The 21,163-nt window shown below is 37.2% G+C and overlaps 1 protein-coding gene across 1 annotated transcript in view; it reads left to right on the top strand.

Annotated features, from left to right (window-relative positions):
• LOC119794366 (glucosidase 2 subunit beta-like) overlaps window positions 1–21,163 on the top strand; it is a 165,061-nt gene that overhangs the window by 103,016 nt on the left and 40,882 nt on the right. The window contains exons 10-11 of the mRNA XM_038301890.1: window positions 3,277–3,346; window positions 6,788–6,850. Of these exons, the coding sequence (XP_038157818.1) occupies window positions 3,277–3,346; window positions 6,788–6,850 (133 nt within the window). The remainder of the gene's footprint in view (window positions 1–3,276; window positions 3,347–6,787; window positions 6,851–21,163) is intronic.

Below are 21,163 nucleotides of genomic sequence, written 5' to 3'. Positions count from 1 at the left end.
AGTCTGTCAAATGTGACACACCAGCTGAGCACGCTGCTGTGGGAATTCTGCAAAACACTCACAAAGAGGAAGCTGTGTTTTTCCTACTTGGCTGTCATGAATGTAGGTCTGCCAAACTGAGCAACAACAAAAAAAAAACTCTGCTGAAAGTATTACATAAATAAGTATTCTCTGAGATTTTAAATCCTAAGACTGTGGCTCACAGGCGGCTGTTTAAATTGCATCAGTTCCTCTGATGTAACTGCGTATAGTCCTGAACTCCCTGAGAGGTTTTAGTCATTTATTTTGATTAGGGCTGTATTTATAAGATTAGTCTCCAAAATAAGTCACTGGGGAGGATGGGTTGGCAAGGCATGTGGTGGGGGAACAAAATTAAGTCTGTTTGATCATTACAAATTCATACATTTCTGCTTGTCAATTAATTAGCTGCTTCCTGGGTCTGTGTGTCCCTTTCTTCAATCGTAGGGGTCTGGTTCTCGGTGGACAAAAACCCACGGTGCATCCATTGTATGTCTAAGCAGCAGCTCAGCGTAAGGCAGCTGGCGAACAGTAAATAAAGATCCTTGAAAGGAAGGGAGGCTTTCAAGAGCAAGCCTCTTTTAACTCATGCCATCTGATTTCTGAGAGCACTGTTTGGCTTTTTGATGGTTTTAATTTGCCTCGTTCTTTCCTGAACAAACCCAAACAAAAACTAGGAAAGGACATCAAATTATTTATGAAATAAGAGCAACTTTTGAATTGTTCTATTTTTGCTTCATGGCAAAATGGCCTCTGTTGTTATGAAAAGGTGTTCTTGTATTGAGGGATTTCATAAAACAGATACCTATACCTGTGCCTTTCTCTGGAAAGATTGAAATAAGGTAAATAAAATGTACACTGCATTTTTTTTCTGGTATATTACAGTGCCAAGTGAAATATAAAAAAAAGCCTCGATATTAAAAATCAAAATGTCCTCTATACAGTCATCAGCATAAAATAATTGATTTTCCAAAATCATTAGTGCACTTTTATGCAATCCTAACAATTCATACCAACCAGTCATACCAAAAAGTCTGGTAATGTACCAACGTTTTTAATTTTTATCTTATAACTTCCCTAAATCCCTGAAGACAAATTTTTAAACTGTCAAATATGGGGGAAAAAAAACAGAGATCATGTAATTCTGACACGTGCCATTCATGCTATCTTTTAAAGTAAATGGCTATTGGTCTAAGCCTGTTTGTATGTAAAGTTTGAGCAATAATTGCAGTTTTAAACACCTGGAAATATGATTGGCTTGAGTCCTTCTGACAGTGAATAGGGGAAAAAATGAGGGTAAGTGTAAGTAATGATCCTACAGTGGAGGATCATGCAAACATAAGTAAAGAGTATAAAACGTGATCTGTATGCTCTAATCTTACAAATTAAATTGGGTTCCAAAAAAAAAATTTATTTCTTGCATGTCTTTTTATCTCAGGTAACTCAACACACCAAATAAGTGCTTAGCGTGCTGCAAGTATTGGTGTGCCTAGTTTTGTCTGTAACGCTTTCTTTTACAGTACATTGCTATGTTATTTTATGGTAATAACATAGAAAGTTATGCTATATTACTAGGTAAAAAGAAAAACTTTATGGAGAATTTTGGTCGCGCTTCAAATTTCAGGCAGACAAGGTCAAGTTTGACTTCTTGATTTCAAACAGTTAAACTCTTATTTATATATATAACTTGAGTTCAGTTTTATATTCCTTTAGTTACTTGATCGTTACTTACAATTTACTTTATAAGCCGTAAGTAGGTGGTGGCCATTGTTACATAGTAACATATAATTGTAATAATTACATGCAGGTAATTACTTTGAAATTATATACCTTAATTTTAGATAATTAACAAATAAAGTTTTTCTTGTTACTGTGTAATCTGATGTGACTATCTTATTACTATGTTATTACATGGTTATTGGATTACTGTAAAGAATGTGTTACTGTTTTGTCCTTTCTCTGCTGACTGTCCATAACATTTGGCAGCATTTGACCCTTTTATACAAAATAACATTAAACAAAAACTACAACAGAGTACAGATGCATGCAACACTTTTCAGAACCCTTTTTTTTTTTTTTTTTTTTTAACAATTAAATGCTAATCTTTATTGCAGTTTCTAATAAAAGCCCCTTAATGTTTTTTTTATTTTATTTTTGGATTGTGATGTATAAGAACATAAAATAGTCTGAAAGGTTTAAACACCTTTGCATGGTCCACAAAATTAGATTACAATAAAGCTTTTACTTTAAGGGAAAAGAATCTTTTCATCCGAATTCTTAAGAAAGCACGTCAGAACCGGTACTCTTCTTCTAAGGTGGTTTGTCTTTGCCTTCAGTCCAGTCTGTCAGAAAAAAAGAAAAATTTGAAACGCAAATACAACATGAAAAGTCAGAGTGATCTTAAGCAGGTTTTTGTTCCCTTCAGAAGCTGTGAGTCACATTGCATTTGGCAACACCTCTCACTTGCACAGTTGAGTTTGCAGTCTTGTTTTTCCATAGAGGAGAAGATGACAGCATGTGGCATGTGACAACTTATCAAATCAAACCCACATTTCCTCTTTCCCATATGTAGGACTCTTCTCGTTAAGTTTCCCTCAGTGCTTTATTTTCCTATAGAAAACATTCTACTCTTTTATTCCCTTGAGCATCAAATAAGAACATTAAACAATTGAATAAAAATAAGCATCTTCTATTATCTATGTAGAACGCCAGCTATAGACAAATTGTTTTTTAATCATTTTGCCCTTATTTTACTGTTGCAGCCTAGCAGTCAATATTTACTCTAGGAGGCGATTATCTGCACTGACAACATTTCAGACGCCACAGAATCAGAATATGACTATTTAAAATAAACTGTAGCATCTTAAAGGGAAAATTAAAGAGCTGAAAGTGTTTTGGCTTTGCCTGGATTTCCCCTGTGACCTAAAAACAGAACACAAGCATCCAAGCATGTTGTCTTTCATCATTAAACTGTCTTTGGAAAAGCTCCTGAGAGCAGCTCCTGGAGCACAGCAAGAGATTCCTTGTACTCCGAAACATCAAGTGTCGTCAGCGTCTGCTGGGAGGTGCATATTAGAGTCATGGACTTGAGCTTTAAAGATCTTTGAAGAAATAGACAACACTTTGGCTGTCTTTTCACACAAACTTGTTGGTTTCCTCGTTGCTTTATAAAGTAACACATTTGATATCTAAGGTCTACTAAGTGTATAGATCTTTGACCTTGGTTTCTCACTCTCTCTGCCTCCATTTTGCTCACAGATCAAAGATGCCTACAGTGCCCCAGGTGGTCTCATGAGTGAGGATCCTCACTTAAAGGCAGCTGAGAGAGGTGAGTTATTAAACCTCAGCAGAACATCCTTGACTCAAATGCGCTTTTGTAGAATACGTCTTTCTTTTTTTAATCAAAGATCCACTTACAGTAGAATCTGATAGTTCAGTCCCACCATTACAAATATACATCAGTCTATTGGGATAATGATAATCACGTTACCCTCACTTTTTTGATATACTGTTTCTGATAATACATCCATTGACCATGTGAGGTGAGTTCTTTTCAAAAAGGCTGTAAAAATGGCTATGTCCTTTCTTTAAAAAAAATGTAAAGGCTGGATTGTAGTTTTTTTATGGGTGTCTAAATTGGTTAGAATGTTCTTACCTTCCATTTAAATGTGATTAGAAGCTCTTTTAATGTGGATCCAAATACTGTATAAGGAAATCAGACACATTCTGTGCTTCATTAGGTCCTATCATACAGCACTGTGAATTGCTTTCCTCTGTTTCACCTTTTTTTCAAATGTAAATGTTTAAGATCATCAGTATGTATAGAACACAGCTGTCAATAGAATTCCCACATTGTAAAATCAAGAATTTCTTTCATTAACCATATTTTTTTGTTTCAATTTACAAGCCAGACCTGGGCTTGATTACCACATAATCTAAATAATTGATAAATTATATAAATAGAACCTATAAATAGAACATAATGTGGACTAAAATGTCTTAGAAAGCAAGGTATTATATATAGATGTAAAAAAACAGATTTGATATAAAGTCATTGATAAATGTTAGACGGAAATACCAAAATTACCTCAAGATGTCATTAATGACTTATTTAGATTCTCACAAAGGACTCATCTAAAGAAGTACAGGTCTTAGTTTGCTCCTTCTTGCCATTCAAGATTCAAGGGCAAGATTATTTTATTTGTCACAATAACAAGTTTTGCCTGACGAATCCCGGGAAGAGTGTGAACTTGCATCAACTAATTTTTTTTTTTTATCTCATGCGCTGTCTCTGCAGCTGGAGCCACAGACTGACTGATTGACTAACAGACTGACTTTCAACAGCACACCTGGATTACAAATGCACAGAACCTGCACCTTGTTCAGTATGAGCCCAGTGTTGCTATTAGCAACATTAAGGGAGAAAACCGTTAATAGCAAGATATCTGCTAGCCATTCACCAGAAATTTACATTTAGATAAAAAAAAACTGTGTTTTAAAACTGCAGAGCTTATGGAGGCATCACAGACAACACTGTATTTTTTAAAAGAACACAATGAAAAAATATAAAAAGAAAAAAAACGTAACACTTTTTTTTTTAAATTAGTTGTATTGCTCCGATTAATACCAAGCATTTCAATTATATGCCTCATATCAAGTTTACTGCAACTTGTCTGGTTGTGGGTGGCTGTGTCAACAATGTTTAAAACACTTTTAACCTATAGATGTGTTGTATTCAATGAATATATGTTTAATGCCAGCACAGGAATGCTATTTTATGTTATGCAATAACTTCACATTAAATGCTCATCCCAGTAGGGGTGGAAAATATGTTATTTTATACAAATAACTTTCTGTGATCCATTGTTCTGTGAACACACACCCAACTGTGTGTGAGAAAAACCAAATGAAAGGGTAAATCACAAAGACAGTCCACGCGGTAAATTAAACCTTTTTGGTAAAATGTTAATGCCTAATGCTTTATCAAAAGTCAATAACTTTACCTATTATTAGCTTTATATGTTTGTTCTCTATGGAATAATCAGTGGTTGGAACCCTTTTGGCTTCTTTAGGCTTGGCCTATGAACCAATGGAGCTAGTAGCTAGCGGACACAAGGGAACTAATTTAAAAAGGACTGTTTTGTCATATTTGGTAATCAAATACAAAATGCATGAGGAAACACAAAAAATATATTTATATTAATCTTTAACCCCTCAGTGAAATAAGGTTTGTTTTAGCTTTACAAACAACAGCAAACAAGGCAGCCTGTGGTACCATGTGGTCACAATTAGCTTCTTGTTAGTTTGCTTTACAGAAGAGTAAACTCATGACATATTCAAATATCCTCAAAAACCCAAATTGTTTAGCTTTAAATGCTTTCCCTAACTTTGCCAGAGCTCTAACCACTGATTATCTCCGTTTTGGAAAGGTTCGACACCCTCACTGTTCAGAATTTTAGCCATCAGGCCTGCAGCATGAAAGCTTATGTCCTCTCTTCTTACTGTAGATGTTGCACACCTCCGGTTTCTTGTACCTCAAGGTTTCCTTTAAACCCAGATAGAAATATTGCAGAATGGTCTGTTTTTGCAAGAATGAGTTCTGAGAGGTACACATTACCTCTGATCGATCTGCAGATTTTGGTCCTTGGCTTGTTTGGCCTTTATTAATGATGACTGTCCATTGTGGACCTTATCTTTAAGGAGATTCACTGTAAAAAAGGATGATACCTGCATGAAGCAGCTGCTTTGTACCCAAGCACAGTTAGGGCAGGATTGCATGTCCCTGTGGGAGCATTTTGTGATGCTCCTGTGAGGAGGAGGGGGGTTGCAGCAGTTGGAGAGAAGAGTACAGTAGAGCAAATCTGCATAGTCCTTCATTGATGTTCAAAGTTAACCAGCCTGGACATTAGTTCTCAATGTCGGCAAAGTTGATATCATGGTGTGTGGCGCTACATAGTACATTTTCTGTCTCCATCTTTCTGGTTCTTGTACCTTTTTAGCATAAATCTATGGCACCCCAAACCAAAAATTTGGATTGAATACAATTTACCTCCAGCTTGCAGAAAGGATCCCCTTGATATAAGGTAAAAATAATCAAAAAGGCTCAATAGTTGGGAAGGGAGCTTATTCGGGAGTAGTAATGTTCTTCTTGCCAGTTAAAGGTATTTTTTAATTTCTTACACACATTGTAAGAAGGGTTTTAGAGACACCTGCACTTGCTAAGCTTCTTAAACTACAGCAAGATAAAATATATATTTTAATTGAATGACTGCAATTTCTTCTAGATGACTGAAAGTATTTGCTTGATATGTCTTGAAGATAGACTAAGACATGAGCACAACACTAAAATGACAAGAATGTGAAAGAAATATTGAAACACTACTGAAATAGATTCAGACATGTAAATTATCGACATGACAAATTGTGCTTAGTCTTGTCATGTAGTTGCATAAGATATTTCACCTGGAAAAATGGCTAATGTTTATGTAAGATGTTCGTCTGGTGAAAATTATTCAAACAAATTGCTCTAAGCTCTGCTTTGGATTCTACTTGATAAACATTTAATCACAGAAATAGATTATTTTCATATACCCAGAAGCTTGGTGAATAAAACAGATCAACATACTTTCTGCACATTTTCCTGTAGCTATATATTTAAATGAATTGAAAGGAGGGTACCCTTGATATAGATGTGATAGAGAGAGCTGTTTTCCTGTGTATCGTGTTTTGTTTTCATATAGCCAGTTTATTCTCCCTTTCACACCACCAGCACATTATCCTGCTCCATCTGCTGCCAGGAGACAGAGCCAGGTATTTATGGTGGGCATAAAAAGTGAGTGCATTCCCTGTCACCTATAGCCCAAGATTTACTGCATATTTGACAAACACTCTGAATAAAACAAGGAGTGTTCAGTTTGTATAAGAGTTTAGATCCTGTCTGTTGTGCAAGCTCCCGGCGGATTGCACTGTTAGTACATGTGTGTGCTTCTCGATCTGTACGTACGCCTCCCTGCTGAGTGGAAATGTGTTGATCTATCTGCTTGTGGTGCTGCATATGTGTCTGTATGCCTGTGTGTATTTTTGGGCATGTGTGCGTGCAGTGAATCTGCCTGCTCGGAAACACCAGCAACAGATAACAGATGGTCCCCCTGCATTAGAAGTGTTTTATTTCCCCGAGGAAGCCAGATATGTCAAAAATAAGCATGTGCAACATTAGTCATTTGGAATATTCATGCCCCTGCCGTCCGACGGTTTCCTTTTTACAGCCAAAACACCACCAGCCCAAATCTCCCAAGAAAGAGGGGGGAAGATGGGGGGGCAAAGAAAGCGGTCATCAGCTGAGCTGATAGGAAGGAAAAGGCCGAGGCCCTTCACTTTGGTTTAACATTGGACGTTTATTGCTCAAGCTTTTTTTTTTAGCTTGCTGATCCATGATTTAAACTGGGTTACAGTCTGTGGATATTTTCACATCAAGAATCGTCCCCCTGTCTCTATTAAGGACAGTAATATGCACACATGTTTATGTGCCGTTTTGGCAAAAAAAACTCTTTAATCTGCATCAAGCTGAAAACCCTCAATGTTTCAGACTTTCTTCCTCTAACCTATTTATAGCTCCATCTTTCTTTTTCATTTATATCTCTAGCTGGCTTACATCTCTGAAGCTATAATCTCTTTTATCTTCCCTTTGTTTAAGCAATCAAGCCCATCTTCTCACAACTGAGAGCGGTCACTGTTCTTGTCCTTGGTGGAAGACTGGTACTTTTATCATTATTATCAAGCCTCATTAACCGTCTATATATTTGGAGGTTTTTAACCCTACTAGGAACGTACGGCATCCATTTTTTCCTACCTTAAAAAACAAAAAATAAAACATGAATCGTGAGAAGCACGTTATACTCTCCTTGGTCCCTTGTGTTCAGGGTTAATTCATGGCAGCGTGCATGAATGATGGGCTGAGAGAGGGAGGGAGAGAAAGTTACAGCAATAAAAAGAAGGTGGAAAAGCTACTAACAGGAGTATGGTGCTTATCGCACAAATGCAATATAATTTATTCAGGAATATGCAAATCCAACAATCACTCTGCCTTGTTTACCGAAGGGACCTGCTGATTCAGAGACTGAAAGGGAAAGAGAGGCTGCCAGAGACGCCGACCTACAGTGTAGACACTAAGGCAGCCAACACTATCTCATTTTACTGGTTTCTTTAAAATGAGGTGTGTCGGGCAATTCCTTTCCTATTTACTAGATACTATAACCTTCACATTTAGTCTAGTTATGCTGGCTTATTGACAAAATGTGTTACGCAGAGCTTTTGGATGTTTTTCCCTCTGCATACCTCCTCTAAAGGTGTTTGAAAGCTGTTTGAAAACAGCTTTATAACTTAAAATTGATAAGAAAATATAATTTCATTACTTAGATCAGAATTAAAAATAGCTCAGAATTAAAAATTAAACTAGGTTTCCTTTGCATATCTATGTGCCTGATTTGTCTTGTTTGGAGACATGTCTAATGATAAAATAATCTTCGTCTTTTGGCTTTTACCTCGCAGGGGTCACCAGATCAAGTCATTTGTTTCCAGCTAATCCTAAATTCTGCATCTTACGTTGTCCCCCCTGCTATCTTCATGTTCTCTACATCCATCTATAAATCTATGGTGGTCTTCCTTTAGGCCCTCTGTCTGGCAGGTCCAACTTCAACTGTCTATCATCTCTTCTTTTATCTCCAAAACATCTAGCATTAGCTGACCCTATGATGTACTCATTCTTGAACTTATCTGTCCTTGTTTCTTTCAAAGAAAACCTCAGCAGCTTCTTGGCTTTTGGTGGTAGTGGGAACAGCACACTGAGGAGTGTCTACCTGGGTCAAAAGACTAGGCAAGCAACCCGCGTTGAAATGACCTCGGCTCTGATCAGGATGCTATGCAAAAACTAGACTTGGGTTGACACGCTAAATTATGTCATACCATTTAGCGCAATGTACAGACGTTAACACACCACGCCAGTAACTTCTAACAAGCCGAGACAACTTGTTTACATTCAATAAACATGGCGCAGTGCTGGTAACAGGTATTTGGAAAGATAATAGAGCAAAACAATAAAGAATATTGACTATGCCCTAGGGTTGTCACGATACTAAACTTTTCAACTCGATACCGATACTAAGGAAAATACTCGATACTGTTTTCGATACCACGAGGATAAAAACAAAGACTCCAAAATTCTACAGAAATATTTTCATTAATAAATAAAAAACAATAAATAAATACAATAAAGGTTGTATGCTGTGCACAATATTAAGCAAGCTTGATAAAAAAACGTATAAAATTAAAATTAAGTGTTCCTTCCTTGGCTATGCTTCGCACACATAACAATGACACTAGCCAAACCGGTTAAGAAACAAAAATAATTCTCAGCAGCTGCACCTCTTACAAAAAAAAAGTCTGAAACTGAAAAGTGCACAGCATTATTCAATCACACAGTGTTCTGAATGTGCATTGTCCTCTATTCTGCACTTTAGATGAATGACTGCTTAGGTGCCACTGGTGGTGGCACTGTATCGATACTTTTAAAAACGAGTATTGTATCCGGATACAACATTTTAGTATCAATACTTTTTTGAGTTTCGATACTTTTGACAACCCTACTATGCCCTGGCTCCCGTCTATGTTGCTCTCCATTATATACTTCCCTGATTTCAATCAAACTGTTGACATCATCAATGCTCACCCAGCTTGATGCCTTCATTAGACAGGCAGTGCTCTAATGACGGCTGGTCGTGCTGGCAAGCAGGGGGTCAGACTCTGCTTTTTGGCCAAATGGGGAAAAAATATTGTTAGCAGGTTTAACCCAGTTTTGAAAAACATGGGTTTTTAGTGGGAAAGTGGCTTAAGTGAAATGGATTTATGGTGCATTCCATTGGATTCAGAGGTCAAAATACCATGTCCAACAGTATTTTATATCATTGTTTTAGGTTCTGACAGTGGCCAGTGTGGCCATGTAGAACAGATGGAAACTGCAATCACAATCACCTTGGAGATTATGTTACTCTGACTTATGAGTTCCGGTCTGAATTAATTTTTATTTCCTGGAGGTGACTGACAATGAACCTGCTTCATTCCCATCCGAAGGCTATGGTAGAGAATTATGGTGAACTCTGAGGTAATATCTTCCTTTTGAACTGGCTAAAGAATGTATGGAGCTCTTAGATAATCATATTTTAGCAGAGATCCTCCCTGAACTAAACTGCGCCTCAAAAGCAAGACATTTCTAACTGTAACTTTTGGTAACCAAGCTATACCTTATTACCACATCTGGTAGCTATTTACTGTACCTTAATATTGAGATCTGAACATTTTTATTTTTCCTTTTGATTTTTCAACAAGCTATTTTAGATGTTTGGGCAAATGGTGTGTTCTGTTGTACCTTGAAATAAGTCTTTGAGCAAAGATAATCCTGCTGTCAGCACTGTTTTTAGCAATCTGTTAGTGACTCAATGGTAAAGGTCGGATAAAAATCTTGGTCACTGAGGCAGTTCCACTCGCTGACAATAATAATGTAGTATTTGCAAGAACTGCCACTTCCAGATTAAACTCAACCTGGGCCCAAGAGCAAGCTGATGTAAGATTTCATGTTGAACAGGATTTTGGTCAATTTTCTGTTCACTGAATGCCCACTATTGGAGTTTGACCTTCAGAGGAGAAATGGCAGATTTATTAAAGTTTGCCTTGAGCCAAAAGGAAAACAAAACAGAGGTCACCAAGCTGAATGCGACATTGTCTGATTCTTTTTTTTTTTTGGTTTGTTTTTCAGTTATCTTTTGGGTTGATCTTGGTATTATTAGGACTTTTTATTTGGACTTGGATATTTAGTGGTAGCTGTGGACAACTAAGATAATAAAGTTCTTCTGGAATTTATGTGAATATCTACTAATAATGATGTGAGAAGATGCACAGAAACAAAACAAAAAACTGACATACAAGCAGAAGCAATTAGAGGTTGTGTTTCAGATGTTTGAGTGTGGCCTTCGAGGACCAACTTCCGCAATACCAGGTATACTGTAGATGAAGTTACTGCAGCCTCTCATAGATTATAACCTATTCAAAGGTATAAACATTGGACAGGGTTATTCTAAAGAAACTTTCAGGCAGTTTACTCAAATAATTTTGGCAAGTGCCAACATTCAAATGATCATATCTTCTCGTATTCATTTCCATTTTCACGTTTCGCATCGTTGGAAAACCCAGCTTCCTCTCTTTCAACGTCTTTAAATCACTAAAAATAGCCCCTTGTGGACTTGTAAATTGATTTGCCATGGACTGTTACAATTATTAGAAGCAAAAGCATTCTTCCATTTTTTTTTCTTCTTGATGCAGCCTGCGAAAGTATATAGGCAGCCCAATTTTAATTATTCAACCACACTGATATTCTGCTTGGCCATATTCTGGCACTAGCAACTATGGATCAGTTCAAGAAATCCTTGGATGAAAAGATTATAAAGTCTCATTTTGCATTTGCAAAACTGGCCCATTGGCAAGATAGTTTCTCATTAGATATGCCTGTCAGACTTCACTGGAATAAAACTCACAAAGAAGTACATAGCCAAAGTAAAGCAAATCACAGAGACAGGTGGTTGCCAGCATTTTAATGATGCTTTTCTCCCACACTGAATTGTTCTAACTTTTACAGTTGGACCTGGAGCTGTGACAAGCTAATGTTACTATATACAAATACCTATAGGAGGCACTTATCACTTCAAGTTTGCACTCTGAGCATGACAAATTATTTTGTTTGCTGATATGTTGTGCAATTTATGAAGGGAATAGTTTCTATTTATGGTCTCTTTTCTCACATTCAAGGATTTGCTTTAAGCTTAATAGCAAAATAGCTGTAACACTGTTTACCTTGAGAGTGTCGGATAAGTGTGATATTAAAATAAAAGCTGACATCTTTTTCTGTGATCTTTATATACTTGAAACTTCAAATAATACAATGTCCTGAAGCTAAGTAGAAAATAACTTGCATAAATGCAAGTACATTTTACATTCCATGTTTGATGCTTAATATCAAAACTAATATTTTCTAAACATGTTAAGGAGTTGAATTTGCAAATAGAAAAATATCAACAAATATTTTCAATTTGAATGACTATAATAAGAATATCTGTGGTTGGTGACATCTTTCCAGTAGAATTAGAGCAAAATGAATATAAACAACTTTAATGAAAATCTCTACGAAGATTAAAAACTTGCAGAAGTTCTCGGTTCCCTCTCTATAAAAAGTACAAAGTAAAGTTTGGAGATTTAACTAGGAATAAGGACTCATCTCAATTCCCAAAGCATCCACCAACCACCTAACTACACAGCACTTTTGAAAAAAAAACAACATGCAGGTAAGGGATTTCTCCACTGACAACACAAGAGGAGAAAAGCTTGCTATATCATTCCAACCATCTGGATGTCTGGCTCACACTTGAGGCTGATGTGTAACTTTTAATTGGAGAGACAGTAGTGAGAGGCAGAAGAGTAGGAAGGAATGATCCCGTTGGATAGGGAAGCAATGTCGACTGCCAGATGGACAAACCTGAGCCTGGTGGGGCGCATGCCATTTGATTCATGGGCCAATGTGATATGTACTCTGCTTTACAAAGATGCTGGTGAAGAGTTGCAATTTGGCTTAGGAAAAAGGCCTTGAAAAAGCTTATTTTTAGACAACAAAATTTGATTTTTGCCAATGTTTAGAACTAGCACTAAAACATTTGACAGAAAAGAGTAATTAGTGTAATCCAAAGAAAGGGAAAAATAGATTACACTTCATATAAATCATCAATTTAGACACGTCTGATTACAAGTACATTTTACTTTTAGGTATATTTACCGCTTTTTTGGGGAGGAAAATCAAGATTTAATGTAGGATATTGGCTTCTAGACTAATTAGTTAACAAGTAAGTGTGGATAAATTATTCTTTTAAATCATTTATAGGCATCTTATTTATTAGTGCCAATTAACAGCAGATGTAATCTTAAAGGTATAATGGAGGATTTTGAATTTTTTTTTTTCAAAGACCCGCCCTCTCCAATATAAAAAAACAAATGCACATGCACAACCCTGTACCCACTCTGAGAGGGAAGGCCTATTAAAGGCATGCAGGAGCCCATTTCTCCTCGTGCACACTCTGTTTAAAAGTTCCTGTTGGCATAGCTCATACAAGCTTAGTTTCCCCACATATAGGACTAGTGAAACCTTAAAAAAAACATGACATGCTTGTATGTATGTGTGTGCTGCAGTAGAAATTTGGACATGTTTGCAGGGTAATAAAGATATGCGGCCAACCATATAACTACTTACGATGCAAATTACAAAATAAATAAACTTATCTTCCCTTGAAAGTTACAATATAGAAGTAGATAACTTTTACTAGCAGTGATGTAAAACGGATTTCTCCACATAGCAAGCCAAACTTAAACTGTCGAGTAAAAACTTTGCAAACAAAGCATCAGTGGGAAGCCCGACCTGTTTTTCTCTTCTGAGGCTTTTCTTTTTTCTTCTCATACACTAGACACTTTTTCTCTTACAAAGGTCATCTATTTCCAAAGTGAAAAAAAGTGAGCTTCAATGACTGGCTGAAACCGTAGCTCAGTATACATATACGCCTGAAAGTGTGCATGCGCGGAAAGAGATAGCTAACTGTGGACGAGCATGTAGGATGGCCTTACGTACTGTAAATATATCACCAGAATGATTGACAATTAGGAGGACCACTTATTTTGATGATCCACCTGGAAAATGTACACCCGCCGCTACATCTTTATTCAAACAAATAATTGTTTTTAAATTATTTTGAAGTTAATAAAGCTTTAAAAAATTCTTTAATCAATAGTTAAATTTTCCATTGGAAAAAAAACACATCATTATCAACACCATTTTTTATCAATTATATCTTATAATAGTGTGCTTCCATTACTGCAAGGGGGCTGTAATTGACCAAGATCTTTTTCCCCTCAGCATATGTTGACACGTAGTGGTGCAATGATCAGGAAAATAGCTGTCAATTAGTTTTTGGTAAGGTATCTCCTTTTTTTTTTTTTTTTTTTTGGTTTGTTCTTTTTGCATTTGCTATTATTATTATTCATTAGACATTTCTTCCTTGTTTGATAATTTCTCAGTTTTTCTGTATAGTTTCTGTATAGTTTCTGCATGAATTGCATTCATTATTTATTGGTCACCTTCCCTCAGTTCACTTTTGAGATTCTCCCTCAGCTGCTCTGCATTCTTTGATGTTACTCACCAGGTTTTAATTCGCAACACATCCCCCCCTTTGACTTGCATGTATCCCATTGCCTGTGGTCCACGATACTACAACTTTCAAGCCAGGAATTATGCAGACAACTTATGTGCCTGGATAGCATCCTCTGCCTAAATTTCAATGAGTGCCTTGGTCTCTGCATCATCCCAGGTCGCACCATGCTCTTTTGATGCTATTTATTATAAAAAAGTTGAGGAGAAGTTCGTGTTCTGAAGAGGTGAAGAGATCTGTGAATTGCAAAGCTGGACAAGCCGGAAAACATGCAAAATGAGTCAGCTGACTGTAAATAGGAGATGACATGGTCCTCTCATCAGCTCTTTGTTATCAGAGAGCCGAGCCACAACCGAACCGTGCCGTAATGTTGAACTAGTACGAGATTTGGTGCAATTCAGTTGTGTCTGGCATGGTTCAGTTCAGTTGCATTCCATTTACACTCAATAGTTATCTCGGTTACTGTGCTCAAACGGTTCTCCACACAAGGCTAGTGTCAACGGGGCATATGGCTACAGTCCCATTGTCAAATTTTTTTGCACACCCATGGCTTTTGTTGTTTCTTTTCTATGATAGTTTTGACCAATTTCAATTGCAATCTGCATATTAACAATTGATTACACCGACCAGTAACATGTTCACTTTTATTTGCAGCTTAGTTGCAGTTTCTTTGATAGCACTGATACATATAGTTCCATAAATAGATTCAGAACTTAAACTGTCCTTCACAGTGTATTTTCATTATGCAACAAATCATTAGTGCTTTGGACCTTTTCATTAGATCTTCTCCATCTTTTTTAAAATAGCTCTTCCTTCTTACTCTTCCACAGTGCCACTGTACTGTTTCTTTACTCTTCCACAGCAAATCGTTAACTTTAGCACACCTGTGGCTTCAAAATCTGTATTCCAGCTGTTCTGAAGCATTTAACATTGGTGCAGCTTTCTCCATGGACGACTTCCAGAACATTTCCACCTCAAAATTCAGAGCAGCTTTACTGAGGATAAAATTTTTGTCCACCTCAACTGGAACAGTTAAATCTAGTGAAGCTGCAGATGCAGCGCTGTTCCCTACAGTAGCTCTTTTTCTATTTATTCTACTGCTAAATATTTCTGAATAAGTTACATTCACTTTTGAGTACCACAGATTAGAATACATTGTCAGGATGGCATTCTAGAGTCATACACCGACTAACCTGACAAGGAAAAACATGCCTGGGTATGTAGCTGTGGAGCTTTTGCAAAGTAAGTATCACCCATAAGGGATTGAATGATTTAAAAAAAACAACCTTACCAGTGTAGAAATGCCATAAAAACATAAATGTATAGGGAAGTATTGCTGAAGGATGTTTGGCCACCATTGATACCATCTGACAGCTCAGCTAGCTCTGTTCAACAGTTATACTTTTGTGCTTGTAATTGGAGAAAATGCACCCTATTTGGAACCACTTTGCCTCTCTTGTCATGACATTATTTGTGGCAGATAAAACCCCAACAACCCTTTGCCACTGTACTGTTTCTTTACAATGTTTAACCAAAAGTGCACCACTCCAACAAGATTCCTGCCTCTACTAGTCTGCATATCACAAAAACCCACAATGCATTACGCTGCTGACATCACACTTGCAGTCCCTATTAGAGCAAAAACGGGTGTTATGGTTTAGGTGCGCAACAGACGCCATTTATTGTGTCAGCAAGTACTATGTGGAAACACATGAATAAGAAAAGAGTACAATTGTTTTTTTAAGGTGATTTAAGGTAATCTGACCTACATTTCTGCACAAAAGACTGTTTGGATGCTAGGAAAAAGCCAGCAATGGTGCGGCAGTGATATTAACTTTACAGTGACAAAGTCATCATTCACAGATCCACATCTAATCATATATGTTGCCGCCTTCCCTCTCCACGGGACGAAAACGTATACAATCAAGTGTATCAGACTACAACTGGGGCAGATCCTCACATGCCTGCTAACCATAGCGTTTTCCTCTATTTGAAGGGCTGTATTGAAATTTTACAATACAAACTACATCCCACGTCAAAGCGTTAGGGTTAGATTTAGATAGGTTTAATCACTACCTATTTTAAAGCTAAACATGGTACTTTCAGGTACCTAAAATTAAACTCCAATGGGACCCCAACTTTTGAGGTCCACAATTCTCCTGGAGCATTCACTGGTTCAGACTCTAGCCCGGGCTTAGGTATAATCTTTTGCTTTTATCTAATCAGATGCTCAAAATGTTATGACTGCCTTCTAGGCTTTTTTATTTCGTTTTAAATACATAATAATCTTAGTGCTTATAAAAATCTAATTTTATAGAAATGGGAAATAATCCTAAAAAAAAATCCTAAATAAGAATCTTTTTCTGGCAAATGGCTGCTAGAAATACTTTAGATAATCCTAACTGACCTACAAGTAAAGGGGTATAATTAAAAACTTTTTGGTTTGATTTAATTTCTGGCAATGAGAAAAAGGCTGTCATTCAATACAGTATATGTAACCAGGTGGTTTCAGTTAAATATGGGTTACCATTTTAAGGTTAAAGTAAGCATCAACTTTTATCTAAATGTTTTCTTAACATTACTTGAGTATCACTTGGACTTTCTGTCTAAAGAAAAACCTCCAACCAAATGTTGAAGGTGAAAAAAAGAGTTGGTTCCTGGGTCAATAGTTTGGCTAACAAGAGTTGAAGTAAAAATTGCAGATGTGTAACATTTCAAACTCCCTCCCTTTCCCCTGTTCACTAGTCTCTTCAGGCACCTGTATGTTTATCTTCATTTCACACTGCTCTCACACCGCATGATAATTTTTCACTACTGTTCCCTCCCCCGCTAACCCCCACCCCTCCTTGCACCTATTCGCCCAACCTCAAACCCCTCGGCAATGCAATTCAATTTGTGCTGTATGTTTCATTGCCTGCTCCAATTTAAATGTATTTCATGTCATCTGCTTTTAATTAACTCTCAGGATATGGCGACGAGGGGAGGAGGCAGACCGAGAGATAAAACCTCTTCACATCCGCCGATGAGTTGTACTGACAATCATTTACCACTTAGACAGCAGTGAAGAAGCCCCCTTTTTGTTGCCCTGGCAACCAGCGCCTTGGTGATTGATTCCTCGCCAGCGTGGCATCGCTGCAGGGAATATAGAGCGTGTGAGCTTAGCATGCTTGCTACATCTTTCTAATTAAAATAGGATTACAGAGTCATCGTTGTATGTACAAACAAATGCATAGCTGTGAAAAAAATCAATTTCGGTAAACGTCATGACTGCTAAATAATGTTGTGCACAATAATACAAACGTAAGCGAGATCCATACTCTGAGACGGACATTGTGGGCATGGTTTACTTGGTAAGATTTCTTTCCATCTGATTTGTATGTCAGTGTTGTCAATTGACAACATCAGTAACCCCCTCCTGCATCCAGGAGTCAAACTTGACTGACAGTGCATTGATATTATTATGCAGCTCAAACCACCAGGCACAACAATTAGTCTGTTTGTTGCTGTCTGCTAATCAGAAAATATTCCTAAATTGCAGCTTAATGTACTTCTTAAATGAACAACGGTTTCTTAATGTAATTGGATTAGGCAAGTCAATCGTATCTGTGTAGTTTCTGCTGCTGTCTCTGAGAGAGCTGAGTGTGTGGAGGGGCTTGGTGTTCTCCAATACACAGAGCTGTTTTATTATTTTCACATCCTGCCATGGCTGTTTGCACTTGTACCATGGTGATGCTGACACACTCTGGTTTTATATTTTAGAATGTGATTATACAAATATATGAGCGGGAAATTACTGCAATGTGTTGTCGATGGTGTGGAAGGAAAAAAAAATCAGCAAAGTTCTGTGGCTTTTCTAAAGCTTAAAGATTTTACTTAATTGTTGTACTCATGGTATAACTGTGGCTTTGTGTTTACTCAGACATGTTCACAGGCATGGATCTCATAGTCACCTTTTAAGTCATTTAGGGGGAATTAAATGAAAGTGACAAGTCTAGGCTAGAGGTCTGCAACCTTTCATATCCGAAGAGCCATTTTACCTTAAGTCTGGCTAACTTGTAAATAAAACATAACCTATTATTTTAGTAAATATACCTGCTATAGTAAATCTGTTAACATCTTAAACAACCAAAAATGTATTTGTATTTTTGCTTTTAAAATACGGAAATACATAAAATAAATAGTAATAATAAAACACATAATTTCCATGCTATTTAAAATAAACACAGCTCTAAAATCCTACTCTTAGGCTACATTCACACTGCAGGCTTTGATGCTCAGTTCCGATTTTCTTTGTGAAATCGCGCGTTCACATTTCCAAATGGATGCGATTTGTATGAGATCTCCTGTGTGAACTGTAGTCATACAACGTAAGTGTCCCACATGCGCAGTAGAGGACGCAATGACTTCACAGGTGAACATGCTCTGTGTTTACGGAAGTAAACAGGGATGGTAGTGCCGGCGCACTTCTAGCGATCTTTCCCAACCATAAAAGCACAATCTTTTCAAGATGATTAAACATAAATACTGCTCTCCGCATCATCATCTGCCATGGTTGGTTGCTTGCCCCTTCTTCATAGCAAGACCCAGAATAGCGACCTTTGTCTGGTTTTAATGGCATTCAGGTCGGATGAATGCGACCTGGCCATTCAGACACAGGTCGCATTTGAAAAGATCAGATTCGTATTGGATCCAGGCCCATATAGCCAAGTGGCCTGGGTTGCATTGGAAAAAATTGGATATGTGTTGTTCAGAATGCCATGAAAAGATCTGATACAGGTCGCATATGGAAAAAAAAAAATCGGATTTGGGTCACTTCAGGCTGCAGTGTGAACGTAGCCTTAGTTCCTTTCATGTAATTCTGTTACAGGATGGTACTTTTTATTACAATACTGTACATTAGTTAGTTCTTTATATCATTTTTAGCCACTATTAAGAGCCATTGTAGAAAGTCCAAAGAGCCTCCAACCCCTGGCCCAGTCTTTTATCCAAGTCTAAGGTTTTTAAAAACAAATCTGATTTCATGTCTTTATGAGCAGGTCCAAGACTTGAATAAAATTAAATGAGTCCAGTTATGCCAGTATGAACAATTGTGTTTGAAGAATGAGGAGTTTTCGTAGCTCTAGTCTAATTTTCTGCAAATTTCTATATTTTTGTTTTAATACCTAATAATAATAATTAATAAAATGAGGCCTCAGCAACACAATAGTTTGTGCTTTCTCCGTGCTTCCTCTGTATTATCTTAGCATTTCTTTCTTTCCCATACTGTAGCTGCTTTTATAAATAACTTTTTTTTTCAGAATATGAGAATTAAACTCACGTCGTATTCTCTGGGCTTGAGCGTGTCGCTGAAACGCTAGACATTTTGTTCATCTGGCTACTTAGTCTCTGCCTCCATTGAGACATTAGCCAGAGAAAAAAAATGACTTTTTTTGAATATGGAAAAGGAACAATTGCACCTCATCCTCCATCGGAAACTCCACACAGGAGAAAGAAAATACATTTCTGTTCTAGTGTGACAAAAGGGGCCAAACTGGAGTCTGATAGGCAACTAATTAATATGAGAGTAAATATTAGAGCATCTTTCGACCAATGACGGGAGTTCAGAATTGCCTTGGGAATGCAAAGGGAACTGCATCTTGGTGCTCTTTTTTGCCTAATAGCAAAATCATGTAATGCTTTCATAACTCAGAAGATATTACACTTCTAAACAAAACACTTGTCAGTCTCAGTGACAGGTAGTAGTGCTGTTCCTCCCATGCGTATGCACAACACTGGTGTCGTTTCACCTTCTTATCAAATATCAAACTTGTGCAATGCTCCTTTATGTTTAAGGCGGGTCAAGCCAAACACTCAAATCCTTATCTTTGCATCCTCTTAGCTTTCATGCTTTCAGCAGCCAGAAGAAGGGTTTTCAATGGTTTTAAGAGTGGCATTAACCGACTCAGCTTAAGAGATTGTAGAAAAGGTAAAAAAAGGATCTGAAAGATGTAAAATGTTTTCCATATAGAAAAAAAAAATAGGTCTTGCTCTTTGAATTTCAGTCACATTACTATGCAGTCACTAAGGTGTAACTGATGTAACATGGCGCCTCGGGCCTCTTCCTGAGCTCTGCTCTTTGGCACTGCCTATGTGGGATGTGTCATTACAGCAAAGATAATAACAGACTGGGGAGTTTCTAATATGACACTTTTATGTGCCTTTGAAAGATCTTCTGGAAGCCCAGAAACACTGGCAGGAATAAATAAAATTCATGTTTAGTTGTAAATAGTGGCTATTATTGGCAGATATGTCATGAGACATACAGTGTATTCAACCTCTGGAATGGAGCTCGGTTTTATTTCCGCCATTGGAATTCGAAGCAGGTGTACCTGCAGAGAGCGGGTGGACTGCAAGTATAGCATACTTTACTTTCTCATCTCATGGATTTTACAGGGCTCTCTGAGGCTAGCTCACTTCTCACTGAAATGAAAGTGCAGTTACTGCCTTATGAAACTGAACACCATCAATCACCTTCAGCCTTCTTTTGCCCTTCAGTCTTTACTCAGATTGGCTACCTGACTTTTGTGTACTCAGCAACCTATAAGGTCCTTTGATATACATTTTTTTCATGTACCTTGTATGAACAACATGAAAACATAAAACAGTAAAAGGACTGATTTAAAGTAATAAAATCAAGGCAAAACAAATATCCATTTTTATGACTTTTTTTTTTAACAATACATCACATTTTTAACTTCCACAAGTAAGATTGTATGAGTCCAAAATATTACCCTTAATTCAAGCTTGCATTTGGGATTGAGTTCTGTTGATTCCAAACTAGTCTACCTCTACATTTAAATGGGATGATGTGTAGT

Source organism: Cyprinodon tularosa, unplaced genomic scaffold (assembly GCF_016077235.1).
Source record: "Cyprinodon tularosa strain WSP-4 unplaced genomic scaffold, ASM1607723v1 ctg477, whole genome shotgun sequence".
In the NCBI taxonomy this organism is placed as follows: domain Eukaryota; kingdom Metazoa; phylum Chordata; class Actinopteri; order Cyprinodontiformes; family Cyprinodontidae; genus Cyprinodon; species Cyprinodon tularosa.
The sequence above is the reverse complement of the archived record's forward strand: the minus strand, read 5'-3'. Positions and strand labels throughout refer to the sequence as shown.